Here is a 22094-nt window from a genome sequence, read left to right as displayed (position 1 = left end):
AAGAAATATAAACCGCTTATAAGAAAGCTCACTCGTTCGAATTTAGGTGCTTACTCTCTCTTAAGCAGAATCCTTTGGGACTACATTAATGTGCACGGGAGTGTGGTCTCCGTCAACGTTCATTCGGAGTTGTCCGATTGCGCTGAACTAATTTTAAGTGATGAAATAGGTGTTTTTTCTAATTGTCTCACAGCTTACAGGAAAAATCTGTTGCGGATAATTTCCCAAGTAAATATAAATTAATCATAATTAATTAAATGTACTCAAGTTTCCTATAATTGAGGTGACATCTGCCATCTACTTTTGTCAGTTTTTCAATATTTTTATTGATGATCACTTTGTTAGTGCAACTAAATTAATTAATTAATTAAAACCAAGGTGTGGCAGCCCTAGCAAATTTCTCTATTAACACTAATTTTGTCCCCAATAACCACAATTTTTGGGTAAATAGGGATAGCACCTATTTTTGTTTTTTTTTTTGCTTAAACTAGAATGGTAATTGCATAGCTTTAAATTGGATAACAAAGATACCCCCAAGACTCAATCATTTTGATCATGATATGCCATTTTAAACATCAACAAGTACCTTAAAATTGTCCATCAAGTTGGAATTTGTCCCTAATCACCCCATTTTCCTGTACCTAATCTATGTGTATGCCTATTGCACTGAATGGTCTGTAATCTGTAGTTAAAATACATAATACCAGAAGTCAAAATTAAGATTTTCTTATTTTTTATCAAATTTGCGTAAATAATTTCGTTGTGCGCTATTTATATTTTAGAAATGAAACATGTTTCGCGTAATGAAAACAACTTTCCTGTACATCCTGATGGTTGTGGCTTCAGTTTCATGCAGAATACACAAACTGCTTCTTACGGTAAGGATATTACTGAAATGCTTACAGTTTTAATATTTTTGACAAATCACACAAAAATGTGTAACTTAATTGCTTTTACTTTTTAAAAGAACCATATGGAGTTTTCCCACCTTTTTTCTAATCTTTAGCTAAAAAGGACGTCAGGTTGTGTGCGTTGCTAAAACTTAGTACAAAATACATCTTGGTGATATCTAAATGTTAAAAATGTTTTGATTAACTTGAAAAACATTTTTTTAAAGTATAAATGTCTAAAAACAACCTAAATAGAATGTTATATTTTTATTTATCTTCTCTTATATTTTAATGTCCTGAAATGACTGAGGCTGTACTCTGTAGGTTTTCTTGTGATTTGATCAGCAGTTTCTTTTTTGGGAAATTTTACAACAATATTTCAGTAAATCATTTTCCTTATAAACAAACAACCAACCAATCAACCAACCAACCTACCATATTGTAGGACAATGACAAGCTATCCAATTGTGACAGTTTCATTGTGATATGTTTCTTTGCACCTATCCCCTCTTTACATTGATAATAAGTACCCATCCAAACCTTGTAAAATAAAATCTGATATTTTTATGAAAAACCTTGTAAAACAAAATAAATTTCTAATACAGGCTATTTACGGTTATTTATTTAAGTAAAGCATCTTATAAAACCTGTCTGTTAAACATATATATATATTCTTAATATTGTGGTTTTATTAATGGGAAAAAGTGACATCTCTTAATGACCTAAATATTTCCATTTTTGTTTCCAAACATAACTTTGATCTTCGTTTCATTTTTAGTTAATGGTTTTTGACACAAACTACACATAAATACACTAACAAGCTATAAAATTGAAAACTTATCAGTACTAATATATAGAATCACTTTCACAGTAAACTTTTCGAACTTTTATTTGCTTGCTTTCACTTGAACTTCTGTGTTACATTACATTGCTCCATTCATTGGTACATATAATCAAGATACACTTTCATCAGTTTGCATTGTGGTGGGTACCCAACATACAAGACAAGATATTCAGCATTTCAGAAGGTTGCCTGTTCAAATCACATCGGGGTCATCAGTTTGTTAGGAGAAAGGAAAGATCTTCCACTGGGCGGGTGATATTGTTTGGTAGACTGGCACTCTGAATGTTGTTGTTCAGAACTTGTATATATGCAAGCTTATCTCGTCTAAAACATCGTGCGATTCAGGCAACTGTCAAATGCCTTGTGTTGTGTGATGGCTACCCACCACAGCATCATTAACACGTTGACTGCCATGTAGGTCATTGGGGTGCCATATGTGGCAAATTGAAGTAATTATGTTGATTTCTCTTACTGAGTGCCTGGATTGCCTAATTTTGGATACTTTTGTTTTTAATTGATGTTTTAAACTTTTTGGTCTCTTAGAAATAGTTTCATTCTCAGTATCTTCGGATTCGTCTTTCATAAGTCTACTATATATTCCAGTGCCTTAGTAAGAAGATTGAACACAGAAATTGATATGATTATTCCAGTGTGCCAAGTAGGGCACTTAACCATGGCAGTCAACGTGTTAAGCATGATATATTATCTCATAATGGGAAATGTCATTCAAATCAGTCCAGCTCTTTTAATTTATTTAAGTTTATACAACTTAAATAATAAATCTAAAAATAATTTTTACTTTTCTAATATATATAATCATTTCCACCCAGAACTTCCATATCTTAAAATTTGTATGTGCATGCTGTATTTTTGCTAAAAATGCTCAAGCGAACTTCAAATGTATTTTACAGTTCTCGTAAAATAGATCATCAATATGAAACAGCCATGCTATTGCTGTGACTTGCGAAGTATAAGTGAAACACCATTTTGTAAAATACCGTGTGTTATATTTAATGTTGAAGTTACTATATGATGTACCAACTACTGCAAATTTTAAGTCAATCATATAAATTACTAGCTGACCCGGCAAACATTGTTTTGCCGTATATAAGATTTCTAGGGAATTTCTAGTGTAGAAATTAAAACTAATTTATTGTAAGTGTGTAAGGATGTGGTAAATGAGTGAAAGAGGTATGTAGTTCTGTGAACGATGAGGGAATATATAATAAAAATAACAAAACCTCATTCAACCACATAATACCTCAATATAACAAAAAAAATGTCCAAATAAAAAAAAAAAGTTAGGGCTGGACAACCCTAATCACTTAGGGGTATGAAAAATAGATAGTAGCCGATTCTCAGGCTTACTGAATATGCATAAAAAAATTCATGAGAATCGGTCAAGCGGTTTCGGAGGAGTATGGGAACGAACATTGTGACACGAGAATTTTATATATTAGATTTAGGATTGGATTGGATTAAATACAATGGAAGCCAAAATTCCTCACTTTTATATTAAATGAACTGTAAGATATGGATATATGATACTGACTCCCTCAAAGTATTGCAACCCATAAAATTTCTGTATCCACAGTGTTTTTACCCATTTTACTTGCCAAATTGTAATTATACAATATTATAATATAATAGCACTGATAGGCCAAGTTAAGTATGCACAGGATGGGATTACTATCCTGCTACATTTATACATTCCACTGTGACTTTCTATATATTGAGGGCTTTCACAACTGCTACAGTTTTTGTTGGTCAAAGGTTCTGGCCACAGTACTATTAATGTGGACTGAAGCGGAACCTTAGCGCTTGAGTCTTTTGATAAAATGTATTTTTAACCATTTATTTAAGTACAATTTCATTTCATATCAACTTCATTTAAATAGGTTGCTTTACAAATTGTTAATGCATTAAACTTTTACTGGTGGTAGGACCTCTTGTGAATACCTCCGCACGGGTAGGTACCACCGCCCCGCCTATTTCTGCCGTGAAGCAGTAATGCGTTTCAGTTTGATGGGTGGGGCAGCCGTTGTAACTATACTAAGATCTTAGAACTTATATCTCAAGGTGGGTGGCGCATTTACGTTGTAGATGTCTATGGGCTCCAGTAACCACTTAATATCAGGTGGGCTGTGAGCTGTGAGCTCGTCCACGCATCTAAGCAATAAAAAAAAAATTGTGCAAGTCAAAGACTTAAAAGACAGCATTAAATGTAATCATTTCCGTCAAGAAATAATATCACCTTACAAATGATCTTCCTTAAAAATATTTTTTTTGTTCTCAGGATGATCAACGGAAGTATGTGGACATCACGACTTTCGGATTCCTTGAGCGTGGTATCCTAGAAGTCAATTTAGTTAACTTTATGATGCCTTCAGGACCTTTCGGGGAGGTAAAGAACAGTTTCAATTGTTTAGAGTGTAAATTAAGTTTCAAAATAAGTTCCATAGAATATACTTCCATAGATTAGTTTTAATTTATCTATTGAGATGATAAAATTAACTATATATTGCCATTTAAAGTATATTAAGTACTAAAATGAAAATAGTATGTTTAGAGAGTTCATATTTCTTCTATTTTGTGTAATAAAAATGGATAACTGTATATACATGAAGTCAGACTAATAGTTAATGTGGAAGTCAGTGTATATTATAAACTTTTGGCTGTCAGTTTTGACTTTCCATACTTCTAAGGGAACAGTTCTCTCAAGCTTATTTTATCTTATGCCGCTGGAACAAAAGCTCCAGTACTTTCTTAGTGCTGAAATCTATTGAGGGTTTCGTTACCAGTACAATTACTGTTTCCTCTATTTTACAATGAATACTGATATATGGATCCCATCTTGAGTGGGATGATAGGAAAATGTTTTCGTGTATGTATGTATGTATGTATGTATGTATGTATGTATGCAATATATTTATTCGTAAAAAGTTACACTTTCATTTAAACCAAGCCCAGCAAAACTACTTATGCAGTTTCACTGCAGGCTTTATATAAACATAGCTTATAAATTAATAAATTAGGTTAAATTAATACAATTAATTTACGTAAATGGTTACAACGTATTTAACAAGTGTTTTTTCAATAAACTTTTAAATTAAAGTATTCAAGTATATAATTTAATGTAAATACAAAATTTTCTTACAGTACGGCTTCACATTGGACCGAACAATAAATGACGCGATTAGTCCGTATTTAGCTCAAGGAAATTCCAATTCATGTTTTCTGAAAGAAAATGTAATTACTCCACAACACCCAGCCATAGTTTTCCTTAAAATGGATTTCGAAAACTTAAGGTAAACTTCAATGTAAAAAAATGTGTGCGTGTACTAGTGTACACACGTAAGAAGTGAAACATTAATGCTATCCCTACTCCGTTGGAGAAAGTGAAAGTACTCTTCGTCTGAACCAACCGTGGTAGGGGCAAGAAAAAGATGGCGCGTAACGGAAAAATGTGACGCGTAACCGAAAAACGTGACGGTAAATTTTTTTCCAATGCCGATAAGGAAGTTTCACTTCAATAAAATGGACGCAAAAAAATGTATTTAACGATCCTTCAAAGACAAACAACTTCATGGACGATAAGTGGTTACTGTTTCTCATCGACATCCGCATCTCTAGTCGTTATCTAAACATAATATTACACATTTGAATTATAGTATTATGTATTATATATAAAGACAGTCTTTTTTCACATTTTGTCAATTGTCTTTCTAAGGTAGGTATCCAAGTAAAATAATACTTGTAGATTTTGTTTGTGTTAAGTACGGACACTTTTTAACATATATTCATTTTCGTGATAAAGATATTATAATAATATCATACATTTATAAGGTAATTCAAATAATAATATTTATTTTGTTTTTAAGGTTAAACGTTACATGCCGAGCGGCAAGCCAGCATATATATAGAAACAAAAGCGTCATTCCAAGAGGTATGCCTTCGATAAATCCAATCACAAATTCAATGCTAATATCAATCATATTTTAATAGAGTGAATACTCAGGCGTGTTCACAGTCTGTAGCTCTGAACTTTTTAATACATTAGTTAGGTATGTAACAGTATATTTTAACGTGATTTTCACTTACTTTAAGCGTCGAATTGAATTGAAGAAGTTTCAATTTTATTAAGGACTAATAACAATATAATAATTTATTGAAATTGTCCAATTATCCTGATTAGAATATTTAAAATTAACGACGGAACGGATGGCTTAAAGGATAGGGTCTTGGGCCACGTACTAAGGATTACTTATTTATTTGTGTTTTAATCTTTCTTGGTATGAATAAATAATATGCCAAAAAAAAAGCACGGAATTGTGTAATAATGTTTGACTGCCTAATGCTGAATCTTATATTATTATGGTGCACAGTGTAATAGAAAATACCTGCGCCCGATCATATGTGTTATAAAAAAAACTATTTTTTCAAATAAATATCTTTAGAGTAATGACAAGTAAATGATTTAAAAAAAATGTGTGCGTGTACTAGTGTACACACGTAAGAAGTGAAACTTCTTTATGGCCTTATTTTTCGAAAAATGATCTACATGCAACTTTCTAGAAATTGGTTAAATAAAGTTAAATTAGATAAAGTTTAAACAAAAGGATTTTATTATCATAGACATGAATACAAAAAAGTTAAATTAGATAAAGTTTAAACAAAAGGATTTTATTATCATAGACATGAATACAAAACAGATGGCGCGTAACGGAAAAATGTGACGCGTAACCGAAAAATGTGACGGTAAATTTTTTTCCAACGCCGATAAAGAAGTTTCACTTCAATTAAGCTTTATATTGTTTCAAAGGTGCCCCAGTTTTAAATGATATGTTACTTTAACATAATATTAATAAGTAAATATTACCAGATATGATATAGCAATTTTAATAATTAAGCTTGCCAAGTTCTTCGTCGAAATTTAATAAAAATAAATATACATAACTTATTGTACTAGACACCTTTCATTAGTTACATAAAAAAAAACAATCGATAGGCTTGGTTCTGTCACCGTAGACGCGACAGTAGCTCGGACCCGAGTTTCTAATCGAATTAATGAACAAACAGACAAAACTGTTAAAATATGTCCTGAGACACTTCTCAGAGTTCTATGAATAGATACATGATTGTTTGAACAATTACATACAGTGTTGCCTTATTTTTTTTTTCAGTTTTCCCTAATGATGCAGAAGAAAAATGTTCATATGATTTGCTACCTATTCAAAGGGAAACCAGAAATCAAATAGACTACTATAATACAAGTGTGAGCATGTAACAGTATTATATTATCAATCTAAATCCACTGTCAGTTTGGTACTTCTTTTGCCTTACATGCAACTAGTGCTCTGTCTGAATTCACCTTTAAAATATATTTAATTCAATTATTGGCGTAAGTTACAAAACACTCATTAATTTTTTTTTTATTGCTTAGATGGGTAGATGATTTTCTAGCCCGCTTGGTGTTAATTGGTTACTGGAGTTCACAGGCTTCAACTAACGTAACTGCCCAAACTTTAAGACATGCACAAAAATACGTTTTCAATAGACAGAATCGGGCTGCCTAATCAAGAACAAATTTTTATTTAAAGTATGTAGGTATGTAAATTGTTAATCCGTTACATTTTTTTGTTACAGTTTGCTCTGTACATAACCTCTAAGAAGGAAGAAGGTCTGTACAACTTGTACTTCAATAACTGTCCCTATAAAGGCGAAGGGAACCCGACACCTGTTAATGCAATAGTGAGTAATGATCTAAAATTTTTCTCAAGGAAATTTTCTAAAAATGAGGACTAAATGTAGTTTGTATGTATAGGAACATAATAAAAATACAAATAACAAAGTACATTTTAAAGTTATATAATATACTCATTTTATATTATATAGCGGCCCGCTCCGGCTCCGCTCGGGTCTTTAACAAAAATTTCAACGACGTTGTTTTATTTTTTTAAATAAAAGACCACCTATTGCGGCATAAATATAATAGTTGGAAATATGCTGTCGTGACACTTTTTGTAAATAATTATGTGTTCTACAAAATCGTAGTACATTATTTTATTCTATCATCAATAGTTTTCGCAGAGCACGTGATGTAAATAATATTTTAGGTACCTAACTTTTTTACACCTTGAGTTACATTATTGGAGTTTTAGTAAAATACCTAATTTAAAAAAAAACGATTATAGCCTATGTCACTCGGGAATAGTGTAGCTTCCAAACAGTGAAAGAATTTTTCAAATCGGTTCAGTAGTTTCGGAGCCTATTCAATACAAAACAAACAAACCTTTCCTCTTAAAATTTATTAGTATAGATTCATATTTATTCATTTCATTTATTGCAATGATACAGTTCAATAAATTTAGTACTGCATCGAAGAGTGCTATCGAGGATTGATTCTTAGAACTCACCTAAACAAGTAAATAATTTGCAGATTGAAATCTTCGAGAGCAACGAAGGAAACTACCTGTCCGCTGGTGAGATCCCGCTGCCTCTATTATATGCAGTGACGTCATCGATATTCTTGTTCTGCGCTATATTGTGGACGTACATTCTGAAGACGAGCAGACAGACCGTGTTCCGCATACACATAATAATGTGCATCCTGGTGTATCTGAAGGCAGCCTCGCTTGCCTTCCACGGGATAAACTATCACTTCATACAGATAAGGGGCGAGCACGTGACGGCCTGGGCGATATTGTATTATATCACCCATCTGTAAGTAAACGCAACGTTTATTTCATAATTACAATCAATTAAGTGTACTAGTACTAATTACGCAAATTATAATTTTGCGGGTTTCATTTTTATTACACGATGCTATTCTTTAACCGTGGAAGTCAATCGTGAACATTAAAGGTTCTTTTGATTGATTCATGTGAGTTTCAGTAAAATGTGATGTCTGAATCACCTTACGTCGACAACATGCGTAATGGAATTCGTACAGATTAGGTTGCATTATTACACAATAAAAAAATTAAAACACAAATTTTCATAGACAACATTTTGTATTATAGTTTTTTTTTTACTTGCAGGCTTAAAGGGGCAGTTCTGTTCGTGACTATAGTTCTTGTCGGCACCGGATGGAATTTCATCAAGCATATACTGTCCGATCGCGATAAGAAACTGTTCATGATTGTTATACCATTGCAGGCAGGTTAAAATTAAATTTGACTAGATTGTATTTTAAAACGCTTTTACTAGAGTCAGACGTATGTATGTTTGTAACGGAATCTTTGAACATGCATTTTGACCCCCGTCAAAACGTCAGATTAACTCGAAATTTGGTATACTTATTAAGGACCGATGACAATACAATATTTAAAAAAATATTGAAAAAATTTAAATCAACTAAAAAAGGAAAAATAAATAAATCGTTTAAAAAAACTAACGAAAAACGCTTTTATAGAAATTTCAACTAAAAAATAGAAAAAAAATTAAGAAAAAAAAATTTATTGTAAAAAAAAGCGTGGGGTGCATGGTATTAGTAGTTATACATATTTTATGAACAGGTATGAGTAGAAGGGTTATTTTGATAATATCCTGAAATGCACCCCACGCTTTTTTACAATAAAATCATTTTTTCTTACACCATTTTTAATTCAAATTTATTAAGATTTATTTTCTATTTTTTAGTTGGATTTTCTATAAAAGCGTGTTTTTTTAGTTTTCTTAAACTATTATTTTTAAGACAAGAACCTACATATTTCGCCACCGACTACTACCATATAGGATGCTTATGTTCTTATACTACCATCATTCTAGATATTTATAAATCCGGTAAAGCAGTTCAGTGCCAATCCAATTGAGACTTCGATATTTCAAGGGTAATGTTTACTGCATGCGCCATGAGCACGTACCGTACATATACGCTAATAATAGAAGTATTATAACACAAGATGTATTTTAAAACAATTAATCTGGCCAATATATCGGCTGTTAGTAAAAAATAGCTGTCGATGTTTCCTATTTTATGTGGTATCAACCTTATTTTAATTATATTATTTAAAATTATTGCATATATATTTTCGAGGTAAATAGTTAAAAACAACGATTTTGAACAATTTTGTGAGTAAAATATATGGGAGTACAGTTATTATTGCGCTCTTCTGTCTAGTTAAGTTATGAAATAAATTTTATTTTCGATTGAGAGTCCGTACCGTGTATATTAACAAGAAAAAAAAATGAAAATCCAAAAGCGCTGAAATACGTATAGATAGAATTGCCGAAAATGAAACAAATGTAAGGAAGAGCCAAAGAAAGTATGTCGACGAAATACTATATACGAGGTTCGACAGATATATTTTTCAACGGAGGCATGCAGAGACGGTTTTTAAGTTCTCCATCAATAACATTCACTTGACTATTGATAAAGAAAAGATCTTGCTACTGCATATCGCACTAAATAATGATATTTATTTTGTTGATTCAGGTGCTAGCTAATGTTGCAGAGATAATATTAGCGGAAAGCGAGGAAGGCGCAGTCGAACACAACGCCTGGCGCGATATCTTTATAGTTGTCGAGCTAGTTTGTTGCGTCGCTATTGTTTTCCCTGTTGTCTGGTGAGTTCATCTTTATACATATATAATTCTACTGTACGTGTGTATGTCACTGTACTCCTCCTAAAAAGATGGACCAATTTGAATTATATTTTTTATATGCGTTTGCTTGGCGCCGTGGATGTCTTAGGTTCACAAATCAGCCCAGCAGATGGCACTGCAGTTAGTGTCTAGGTTATTTATATATACTGCTACTACCGGATCGACTTGAATGAATTTGTGTGTATGTATTCATTTCATTCATTTCATTCATTTTGTGTGTGCAGCGTCTGTCGGTTCCGCTAGTTCAAATATTAGCGGTAGGCAGCGGCTTAGCTCTGCCCCTGGCATTGCTGAAGTCCATGGGCGACGGTAACCACTCACCATCAGGTGGGCCGTATGCTCGTCTGCCTACAAGGGCAATAAAAAAAACATAGAATTATAATAAATAACTAGCTTATCCCCCGATTTTGCGTCCGTTTGGATTGCTCCCCGTAAGTTTGGCCGACGTTGGCCACGCAAACGAATGAAAACAATTTGATACGTTATACTTCTTTAGGCGCGTTATGAAAAATTGATGAGAGTGAAATTTTACGATGCGTGCGCACCGTGACACGAAATTAACAGAATGAAGTTGCCCACTAAATCGCTCATTACAATACGACCGACGTAACTTGGCGAGTCTAAATATAGCCGCAGGTAAACTTTCGCGCATGTACACTCGTAAAAAAAAGTGTTATTAGCATTCATTTTTTAGTAATATAAATGACAAAATTATTATTTAATATAGTTCATACTAAATATTATTAAATTATTAACGTTAAATATTTATTATTAATTATTTAATATTAAAAAAAAGAAATAAATTTAATAAAAATAAAGTATAACTTCTTACGCGCGTACATAAGTACACGCACCCTTTATTATTTGTTGTCACAATATTTGGCCTTTAAAGTCTGCTATATACTATAAGGAGTAGGATTATTTAAGATTTGTTTTTCGTGAGGGGCTCTGCTCCGTTTGTCTACGGGAACACGGAGCTATTTTTGGATTAACCAGATACTGTTGATTGTAGTATGATCATTTATAATTTACTCGTCACGTTTTGTTTTAGGTCGATACGACATTTACAAGACGCATCGACGACTGACGGCAAAGCGGCCATCAATCTTCGCAAACTGAAACTATTCCAGCATTTCTACGTGATGGTCGCCTGTTACATATACTTTACGAGGATTGTGGTCTTCATATTGAAGGTACTTGCTAACTAAATGTGATATCGGACCCAAGCGAACGGGGCAAGGCCAAGCCGCGGTCGCCCAGAATATGTCTACGAATCACCCAGATCCACTCTCGGTGCTTTTAAGATCTTCAAGCACCAATCAAGGTGCAAGCACAAAAAATACCACTGTCAAAACATAAGAGCAAAAGTATGGTTAAAATAAATTTATGTCTGGAGGTGCGAAATGATTGTCGAATCTCGATCGGTAGGAGAACAGTGATAGTAATAATAAAAAAAGATGTGTGGTGTCGTGGGACACCGGAACGAAGTTCTTTATTATAAAAATATTAATTTTAAGTTCTATTCGAGGTATAAAGAAAATAATTATTCGGGTATACATTTTTTATTATTATATTTTTATTGATAAAAATACAATATAAACTACTTTACAAAGTTATCAACTTTATTTTATTCACAATGATTTATAAAAAATATATAATAATAATAATAATATACATTTTTTTTTTCCTACCTATGCTGATAGCCTTGAGAGGCTATGTCAGCGTAACCCTAACTTTAGTAGGTGAGCTCACGGGGCTCAAACCTGACGATGTTGCTAACACGAACCCTAGCAAGAGCCGTGCTTCGCAGAATCTACCACCGGATCGGAAACGCGACCCACTGAGAAGATCCGGCGAGAAACTCAGTGGGCTATAATATACAAAGAAACAGCTATTTATATGAATAATAATAATAACCTTATCACGTAGACTATACATTAGACAATCTATAGCCATCATACTAAGACTATACATAAATAATAAAAATCTTACGTTACGGACGTTTTTTCCCGGTTAGGGTACCCCTCCGCATCGTCCCATAAGGAACTTCGTTCCAAAAATCTGTCATAGTAAAATACAAACGTTTTTATCAACAGAAAACAGTGCGGTTCCAATACTCGTGGATGGACGAGATGTTCCGCGAGCTGGCCACACTCGTGTTCTTCCTGATGACAGGCTACAAGTTCAGGCCGGCGGCCGCTAACCCGTACTTCACGCCGACCCACTTCGATGACGTCAAACCCGAAGTGTACGTTTCCAATTGTCAAATAATAAAAAACGGTGCACGTGAATGAAGTGAAACTTCTTTTTCGATGTTCATTTTTCATCGTTAAATCAGATTGCTCTTGTAATAGGGAATGCTGTGTATAAGAGATGCGACATTTTCATCATTTATATTATATATTTTTTAAATTATAGATAGAAAAAAATTTTTTTTTTTTAAGTACGTCATTAAAATATTGGACGCTACTCGTTAACGCTCGCGCTGGCCCGTAACAGGTATACTACGCGCATACGTTCTAGTGCCACGCATTCATTCTCGCTCTGTATCTTTCTAATATGGCAGCGTTAAACGTTTAACGCTACCTTGTTGGAAGTCGCATTAGAAGTTTCACTTCAATAATATTAATATGTATGTTGCTTTAAAACAAACAGACGCGCTGACGGTCTTGAGATAATGCCTCGTTTAAAAAAGCATTTACATTTTGCAAATTAAAATACATGTAACCCTCCCATAACACGGTAGATGCGTTCCTATAAAGTCTCGTGTTGTGGGAAACCGTGTTATATGAGATTAGAAGCCAGTACAAAAAGGAAAATATTTATTCTGAATGCAACATCTCAACTGTGATTGGATATATGTTTTTACCAATTATACATAATAAGCAGTAAAATTTCATTTATTCCCTTAAATTGCGTGTTCTTAGTGCACAATGTAATTTTCTAAATAATTTTAAACAAAAATCTCGCTATCTTGTTGTAAAAATACCATGTTAAAAGAAGGTTTTGGGGACTTTTTCTTTTCGTGTTAGAATGGAAACGTGTTCTATAATACCGTGTTATAAGGTGGGTTAACTGCATTCAAGACATCAAAATTGCATTTGAGAGCACAAGTTAATCAAATTATAAGATACCAATTAGAGGTGGCGGTCTGACTTTATTGTTTTCTCTTTAACATTGTGTCATCTTAATAATTCTTACCATGATTGTAAGTACGTAGATTCCCAATAGAGTTCCCATACCCAGTTAAGGTCATAAATATCAAAACAATTCGAAATTAGAACCGTGCCGCATTTTCTTTAAGCTTGGTTTACATAATCTCACATTGGGACCGGCTTACATTATCTTAGAATCCTTACTATATCTAAGTCACTGAAAACATTATAAGTAATGTATGAACGTTTTATTATTATTTTATTTCATGTATACGACTGTGTAAACTAAATAAGGAGATAATTAACAATAAATTTCATGGTAATGATGTGATGAGCCAAAAATAATTATAGTTTGTTAGTGAATATATTACTTATTTTGCGTATTCTTCTGATGGTTGAGATAATGTAAACTGATCATACAATAATCTAAATAATAAATAAATAGCTATACAATAGTGTAATCAAGAAAAAAATTAAATATATATTTTGTTTTATTTAGATTATCGGATATCGGTATACTGGAAGGCGTGACACGAATACCGAATCGGGGCGAGAGAAGACGGGAAGACCTCCAGCCTTTAATGCAGGACGCTGACTACAACTCTGATTAAGCCTAGTTCATAAGTAGACACTTTATTATTATTATTAATTTAACACTAATCATACCAACACTTACTGGTTGGTACCTTTTGTACCATAGCGGTTAGATAACGTTACACGACAAATATTACTCAAAATAAACAAAACAAAACAAAAAAATTGTATAATAACTGTAGATTAATCGGTAAGTAGCGTGGGTAGGCCTCCCACAAGGTGGGCCGACGACCTATTAAGGTTCGCGGGGATCCGCTGGATGCAGGCAGCGCAGGACCGGTCTTTGTGGCGAGGCTTGGGGGAGGCCTATGTCCAGCAGTGGACGTCCATGGGCTGATAGATAGATAGATAGATAGATAATCGGTAAGAAAAAGTCATGAAGTCAGTACAAAAGCAATAAGATCATACGTGCATTTTCAATCCAAAATTTCAAAATGGGTCATTTGACCCGTTATGGTATGTTTAGTGTTAAATTTCAAACCGATACATTGGTCGGATGATGGCCAAATTCAATACTGCTTCCATGGTGCGGCGTAATTCTTATGAGCGCGGCTTGTCAGTGTTCATATAAGATTTGAATCTTACTCGATACTTAATGTTATAATATCTGGTGGGTAATATTTTTATTTGTTAATTTTTGCAACATAACTAAATTGTGTATTATTCACGGAGAGAGCGGGCAGTTCGTTAGGCGTATGACGTTGAAATCAATAACAAAAGTATTTTAAATACACCTAGTTCAATAGGAATTATATAGTCAAATTCAAATATTTCATCGAGGGCCAGCTTGACTCATCTTTTGTTTCTAAGTAATAGCTGAGTTATACATTAAAAAAAAAACAAGACATTTCCGGCGCTTAGATTCGAAATTCAGAGTCTATTAGGAAAATATTATTTTTCAATTCAATTAAATATGATTGAATCAATTAATAACACTATTATTATATTAAGTTTAAGAACACTTTGGGGAATTTACATTGTAGTTTGCTATGTACAGTTTACCTAAATTAAATCTTCACATCTGATTTATGTTAATTGTATTCAGTATTATACTTTCAGTATATAAAAATAGTAGCTCAGTTTTTTTTTTATGTTGTAGTGCTTGCTATTCAAGGGCAAGAAGAATTAATTTTCTTCGCGATACGTAATAGGGTCGCAAGTAACAATTTTTGCTACGAATTATAATTAAAATATCTAAAACAATGTTGTTGTTCTCCAAAAGTTGTAGTGTAGTTTCAAAATAATGAGGAAAACGAATTATAATGAAAAAGCTTACAAAAAAAACAACGAAGCTTTTACTACTTTAAATCTTATAGGGCGGTAACCCTATATAAATAATTCAGCCAATGTCAAAAGGCAACTGACTACGAGACAATGGTATCTAATATCGAATACGGAGTCCGCTTTTCCGAATCGAAATCGTTGAAATCACCTGTGGCGGGTAGCCATCATACAACGCAAGATAATTGACAGATGCCTGAATCTCGCTTACGACATTTTCAAGATAAAGCGCATATATACAAGTTCCGAACAACAACATTCGGACCATCGGTCTACCGAGCAATATCACCCGCTCGGTGGAAGATCTTCGCTTTGTCGTATATCTCAGCACACCCAATAAATGGAAATTAAGATTTATTTTAACGAGGACGGTAAAAATTAAATGTTATATATCGGCGAATGGAAGCTTGAACTAAGACGAATAAGACCTTTTTCTCGTAAAGAACAAGGACTTGGAAAAAACTGTCACCTACATTGTAGTGATGATCGTATAATAAAATCAGTTCCAAAATACATTCAAAAGACAGACTTTGAATTGAAACGAAAGCTAATAGCGCCCTTTAGAAGGAAAACTTTAAGATAAAGTCGACGGAAATAGGGACTTATAAAAAGAGGTACAATTCAAAAGTATGATTCGACATTATTGTATAATTAAACAGACTTTTTTCTTAAGTAAATGTGCTCAAAAGCGCTTTTAGTTAAAGATTCGGGGAAGCCAAATTAGTCCAGTTTTCTTGACAGCATAAACTCGATTCACGATAGGTGTTTGTGGTAACAGTAACTCTGTTTTGAGATAGTTTTTTGTTCGTTGATAAAATTTTAAATGTTGAGCTGATACTGCGACCCACGCCGAGTAAATAACGTTTAGTAAAAATATCATTAGCTTTAGAAGAACAAAGCCAGATACAGGGTGTTCCATAAATTAATCATAAGATGGCAACAGATTGCTCGAACACTGTCTTCTTATTTATTTTTTGGCTCCAGCACGGTTTGTGCATTAGCCATCGTCAAGTAATAAGATTTTTATAATTCGCCGTTTTAATTATTTCCAGTAGGTATATGAATAATAAAAAACGAAGGAAACTTAATCAATTGGCATGAAATTAAATGAAATGAGATGAGATGATATATGGATGAAGTATAATCTCAGTAAAATGACGGTCGTTTACTGAGACTTTTTCAGTGGATTTTTTGAAGGAACCCGAGAAGTTACCACCTGGTGTTAAGTAGTTACTGGAGCCCATAGAAATCTACAACGTAAATGTGCCACCCATTTTGAGATATAAGTTCTAAGGTATCAGTAGGTATAGTTACAACGGCTGCCCCACCCTTCAAACCGAAACGTATTACTGCTTCACGGCAGAAATACGCAGGGCGTTGGTACCTACCCGTGCGGTGTCACCCTTTAGGCCACCCACGACTTTTTAATTTTACTGTATAAGATTTAACGAGATATTTCTCGAAACCGAAACGATAGCTTGTATTACCTTGGAGCTCGATTGAAAAACGTCGTTACTTAACTAAAAAATAACGAAATCTGAAATGTTGTTTTTATTAAAGTAACGTTTTTCATGCCTACTAAATGATGACGTCATCTGTCTTTCTATCTCGCTCTCTCGAGAACGTAGCATTTTTTGATTATTATTAATTCGTTGATTGCGTGGAATGCAAAATGCATTAATGAAATATGTATATTATTTATTATACACACGGATTTTTAGTTCTAGCCTGCTAGAAATCGCTACAACAAACGCCAATGGTCATAGTTTACGGGAATGATTTCAATACAGCTTGTATATTAATGGGCTTTTTGTTAATAAGTGCCACAACAAGACATCTCTTTTCGAATCAAGTCGAATTTCTCATTATTGCCAGCTTTTTCAAGAAGTTATTATAAATTAGGCAGTAAAGTTGGTCAGTCCCTTAATTAATGTTGTCAACAACTTCAGGGAACAATTTCGGGTTTACTAAGTTATTTCACGTCGTAGTCCGAAAATCTGTTATGACAACGACCAATTCAATACGCAAATTTCATAACAAAAATACTTATTCAGCTATTTTAATGGGGTTAACTTAATTGAAATTCAATTAAAACAAATAATTTAATTGCAAAGTTAAATGTCGCTTAAACCAAATAGCTTTCTCAACACTCGAATTCAAGTTTTTTTTTTTTGTAAATTAAAGTAAACTTTAGTCACGTTTTCTTCTTATAGTCGGTTAGTAATTGACAATGAATAATAAGTACGAAAACAAATAATAAATCAGCTAAACCGACAACGTTTATTGAAACGTTTCAGAAACAATACAGCGTTTCGTTTTACACAATGTGCTAATTGTCCATAGCCCACGTAAAACGAGTGCTTTCGTGTATGCTCGAATATTAAATATATACACAGTTCAGTTGCGATTGAAGTCGGTTCACAACCACCTCAGACTGTTCGAACACGTCATTTCGGATCCTCCCGATCCACTAACGGTGCTTTTAGGTACTTCAAGCACCGGTCATCGTTCTCGTCGAACCCGTCGCTTGCGACGAAGGGCTCGAGTAAATTAACCCTCAGACACAGTCCACAGTGTTGATCCGATGGTAGATTCTGCGAAGCACGGCTCTTGCTAGGGTTCGTGTTAGCAACGTCGTCAGGTTTGAGCCCTGTGAGCTCATCTGCTAGCGGGGGAATCTAGAATAACCCTTCGAAGTTACTAGAATAGTTAGGAAAAAACAATTTCGAACGCTGTATACTAATCTCCTCATATTGTTCATTCAAATTATCCTAATAGTATTGAAATTGATAAAAAAATCGTTTATAATCCTACCAACCAACAAAATGAAACTTTAATTATTTTCAGTCTATCGTCGTATTTATGTTCACGAATCAATAATAACGAAGACAATTAATTTTCTTTTTGTTTGTTTTTGAGAGTAATCCGCAAGGTTTCTTATAAAGACGAACGAGGCTTTGAGATTGCCCGAGTTTACTTAATGAACGATTTAGAAAAGTACTTGATGTGACGTTGTCGTGTTATATATGAAATGTGATCTTGAGAATGTAATATAAAATAAATAAATAATAATACACTCCTTTTCCTTCCTTCCTTACTCTAAGCTATTTCTTTACTTAGATGTTACGTACGTAGGTAGTTTAAATTAAGTACCATAAAATATTTTTGATTACTTATTGAGAATTTATATGTCAGTGCTTTGCACTCGATACGTAGACGGCAGGATGGCAGTTCGTTACATTAAATTAATTACGGCTAGATTTTTGTAATTAGATTTGTGTATTTAGTCTTGTTTTCCCTTTCATAATAGTAATAAGATTTAAATAAATAGTAATACTGTTTTCATAGGTTATAATCTCCAAACGTTTTTTTTTAATATATTGTCACTTAACTTTTCGAATCAAGTAGATCAAAATTCGCGAAATAGTATTAAACAGATTTATTACTAGTTAATAGAAATATATTTTGTTACATAAATATCGAAAATTAGCGTATTAATAATAAAACGTTTAAAAAATATAAGATTTTGTATCAAAATGGAGAAACAAACGTATGGCGTTTTGTTAATTGAGTAACCCTGAAGGCGATTTGAATACCAATAAAGATGCAGTTTAAAAAAAAAAGTTTCCAAATCGAAAAAGGTTACTCAATTTCCAAAGGTTATACGAAAATAGTTTGAATTTCTTTTTCTTTTTTTAAATAATAAAACCGCATTCTTGTGTTTTAATTGTTTATTGTTATTCAGGTTGTGATTTGTACATTTGGGAATCGCGGTATTAAAAATCTGTGTTTACTGAAAGCGTGCTGCACTCGATACGGTGACCTCGGTTCATCGGTTACGTCATTCAGCATGTAAAGCGAAACTTCAATGTGAACGTTTTAATTCGCGTGCGTAGTGAGCGACCTCTGTGAACGCATTGTAAGCCAAGGATTTAAAACAAATCGTCAGACGCGGGGGATGCTAAGCGATGCGATCAATCCATATTTGAAATTGTACTTTTTTTTATTTTGAAGTAATTTTACGCATCGGTTTTTGAGTTTAGTTCAATCCGTAAAATTATTTCTTGTAAATTTATTTTTTTATTGGTATCGTGTCATCGTTCGAAACGAAAGATTCAAGACGAATCATATGATTACGTAACTCAAAGCAATATTTAAACAGGAATAATACGTGTTTACAACGATAATAGATATTTATATTAACAAATAATAGATTAAATATTTAAAATAAAATTAATATTTACTATTATATTCACTAGGCACGTCCTCGCAACACCATAATTTTTTTAGAAACCTATTACTACTAATAATGATGTACCTACCGCTAGAAAGTGAGAATACCAAATGTTTACGTATATTTATAGCGTTTTAATAAAATCTATTCCAATTGAAGTTGTTTTCATTACTTTTTATTTTATTTGTATTGCTAAGATTGGATTAGCTCACGGCTTATCTGGTGCTGATTGGGTACCGGAGCTCATAGACATGGACAACGTAAATGCCGTCACATATCTTAAGACATGAGTTCTAAGTCTTAGTTCTATAGTACAACGGCCGATCTACCTTTAAAGCCTTATTGCTTCATGGCAGAAATAGGAAGTGTGTACCTACCGCCCTACCCGGCCGTCTCACAAGACGCCCTACCGCTAGTAATTAGGCAAAATTATTTATCATGGAATTCATTCGTGATTATATGCAGTGCGTATTTCATTAGAAAATTTGGTACTTGTCTATGGGAGTGACGCACTTTATCTATAAAGCTATATCTTGGAAAACTAGGAATGAAATACGGGTATTACAAATTGAGTTGCGCACATCGATAGCCGATATAATAGACATACATTGTACCGAAATGTTGGCTGTTTATTAGAGGCGGAAATCTAAGTGGAAGAAATGATTGTTCTGCCCTTCGAACTAGCACGCGCATTACTCAGTGGTAGAAATAGGTTGGATGGTCCATTGGATATGGAATTCCACACAAAGTTAGCACAACACTGTTTATTCACGGAACGATTATCGAACGAGCACTATGCGAAGGACTAGAAATCAACGGTACTACAAAATGTAAATTTAGAGGCATCTATCCAATAAGCATGAATTTTAGTAGTCTCGTAGTTTCGCGTCAATTTAGTTTTCTTCATAAATACATTGCGTTACTAAAGACCAGTGATGATTAGCCCACTGAGTTTCTCGCCGGATCTTCTCAGTGGGTCGCGTTTCCGATCCGGTGGTAGATTCTGCGAAGCACCGCTCTTGTTAGGGTCAGTGTTAGCATCACTCCGGCTTGAGCCCCGTTAGCTCACCTACTAGTTATGGTTACGCTGAAATAGCCTCTCAAAGTTATCAGCTTAGGTAGAAAAAAAAAAGAAAAAAAAAAAAGGTAAAGGCAGCAAAAGTAATCATTGAATCCCATTATATCTACATGCATATCACTGGTTCCTCGGAAGATCAATGCAATTGTATTTATTGGAACAGCCCCGAATGAAAAGCAATCGTAAAATCTTTAAATTTGAACATAATACGATTGTTCTTCTTACAGAATCACCGAACAATAAAAGCATTAAAACAAAAGACTAATTTAATTGTATTTGGAAGGTAAGTGATTGGCTCAACGCCAGGAAATGAAATCAAATGTAAGAATAGGGTTACTCTGATTTTTGCAAATGCAAAGTATACAATTTAAGACATAATTGAGTTGACCCCTTTAAATTTACGTTAAAGCAATCCCGGTATTTTTAGGTAGGTATATACTTACGTCTTGAAAAAGTACAGTTAAATTAATTATAAAGTCTTTCATTGTTTAGCTCACGGCTCGCCTGGTGCTAAGTGGTTACCAGATCTCATAGATCTCACAGACAATTGAATGCTGGCCACGCACATCGAAACACAACTCTTTAATTTGATTTTATAACACGAAGTTATTTCATCGTTGAAATAATTCGCGAACATTTTTTTATTTATTTCTTAGTTGGGTGGACGAGCTCACATCCCACCTGGTGTTAAGTGGTTACTGGAGCCCATAGACATCCACAACGTAAATGCGCCACCCACCTTGAGATACAAGTTTTAAGGTCTCAAGTATAGTTATAACGGCTGCCCCACCCTTCACACCGAAAGGCATTACTGCTTCAAGGGCAGAAATAGGCAGGGTGGTGGTACCCACCCGCGCGGACCCGCAAGAGGCCCTACCACCAGTAAAAATATTTTTTTTATATGTACGTATATTTCATTACAAATATTTGTAACTGTCTGCAGGATTTGAACACCATTCACCGTCACAGTCGCATCATTACATACGAGTTCGCTGGACGTTTCATCATTCCAGGCCAAGAGGACTTCAACTTAATAATTTTCTAAATTTACTTATTTTTAAAATGAATAAATTTAACTTAAACTTCTAATTTTATGCTTGTTTAATGCAACTTTGTAATTTCGTTTTAGACAAAAAAGGATTATACCTAATATTGAATACTAAGTAGGCTGTTGTTTGATCATTTTTAATTAATATTATAAAAACAGAGAATCTCGGGCCCAGATTTTACGTAGAAGGCAGTAACACGTTTAATCGATTTTTATTGAATATAGATGTTTCTTGAATAAAAACTTCATTTAAACCTAATTTTATGTAAATTATTTAATTTTTTACTACATTGTACTAAATTTTATTCACAATTAGGTCAAAGACTATACCTTCTTTAAAGGTAGCAACTATATTTTAAAATA

General features: G+C 33.5%; 1 protein-coding gene across 1 annotated transcript; it reads left to right on the top strand.

Annotated features, from left to right (window-relative positions):
• The first annotated feature begins 661 nt into the window (after positions 1 to 661).
• On the top strand, positions 662 to 19763 carry LOC101745741 (protein GPR107). Its single transcript, XM_004932833.5, has 12 exons — positions 662 to 878; positions 4031 to 4138; positions 4894 to 5042; positions 5616 to 5680; positions 6918 to 7009; positions 7381 to 7485; positions 8174 to 8457; positions 8775 to 8892; positions 10172 to 10302; positions 11393 to 11534; positions 12438 to 12589; positions 13996 to 19763. Exons 1-12 carry the CDS (start codon positions 792 to 794, stop codon positions 14105 to 14107), a joined length of 1545 nt encoding a protein of 514 aa, XP_004932890.1. The 5' UTR covers positions 662 to 791; the 3' UTR covers positions 14108 to 19763.
• The last annotated feature ends 2331 nt before the right edge of the window (positions 19764 to 22094 follow it).

This window comes from Bombyx mori, chromosome 1 (genome assembly GCF_030269925.1).
Source record: "Bombyx mori chromosome 1, ASM3026992v2".
Lineage (NCBI taxonomy): Eukaryota > Metazoa > Arthropoda > Insecta > Lepidoptera > Bombycidae > Bombyx > Bombyx mori.
The sequence above is the reverse complement of the archived record's forward strand: the minus strand, read 5'-3'. Positions and strand labels throughout refer to the sequence as shown.

Coding starts and splice junctions, on each gene's coding strand:
- LOC101745741 (XM_004932833.5), top strand. CDS start 792: ATGTTTCGCGTAATGAAAACAACTTTCCTGTACATCCTGATGGTTGTG. Junction 5,681..6,917: donor CAAAAGCGTCATTCCAAGAG/GTATGCCTTCGA, acceptor TTTTTTTTTCAG/TTTTCCCTAATGATGCAGAA. Junction 7,010..7,380: donor TAGACTACTATAATACAAGT/GTGAGCATGTAA, acceptor TTTTTGTTACAG/TTTGCTCTGTACATAACCTC.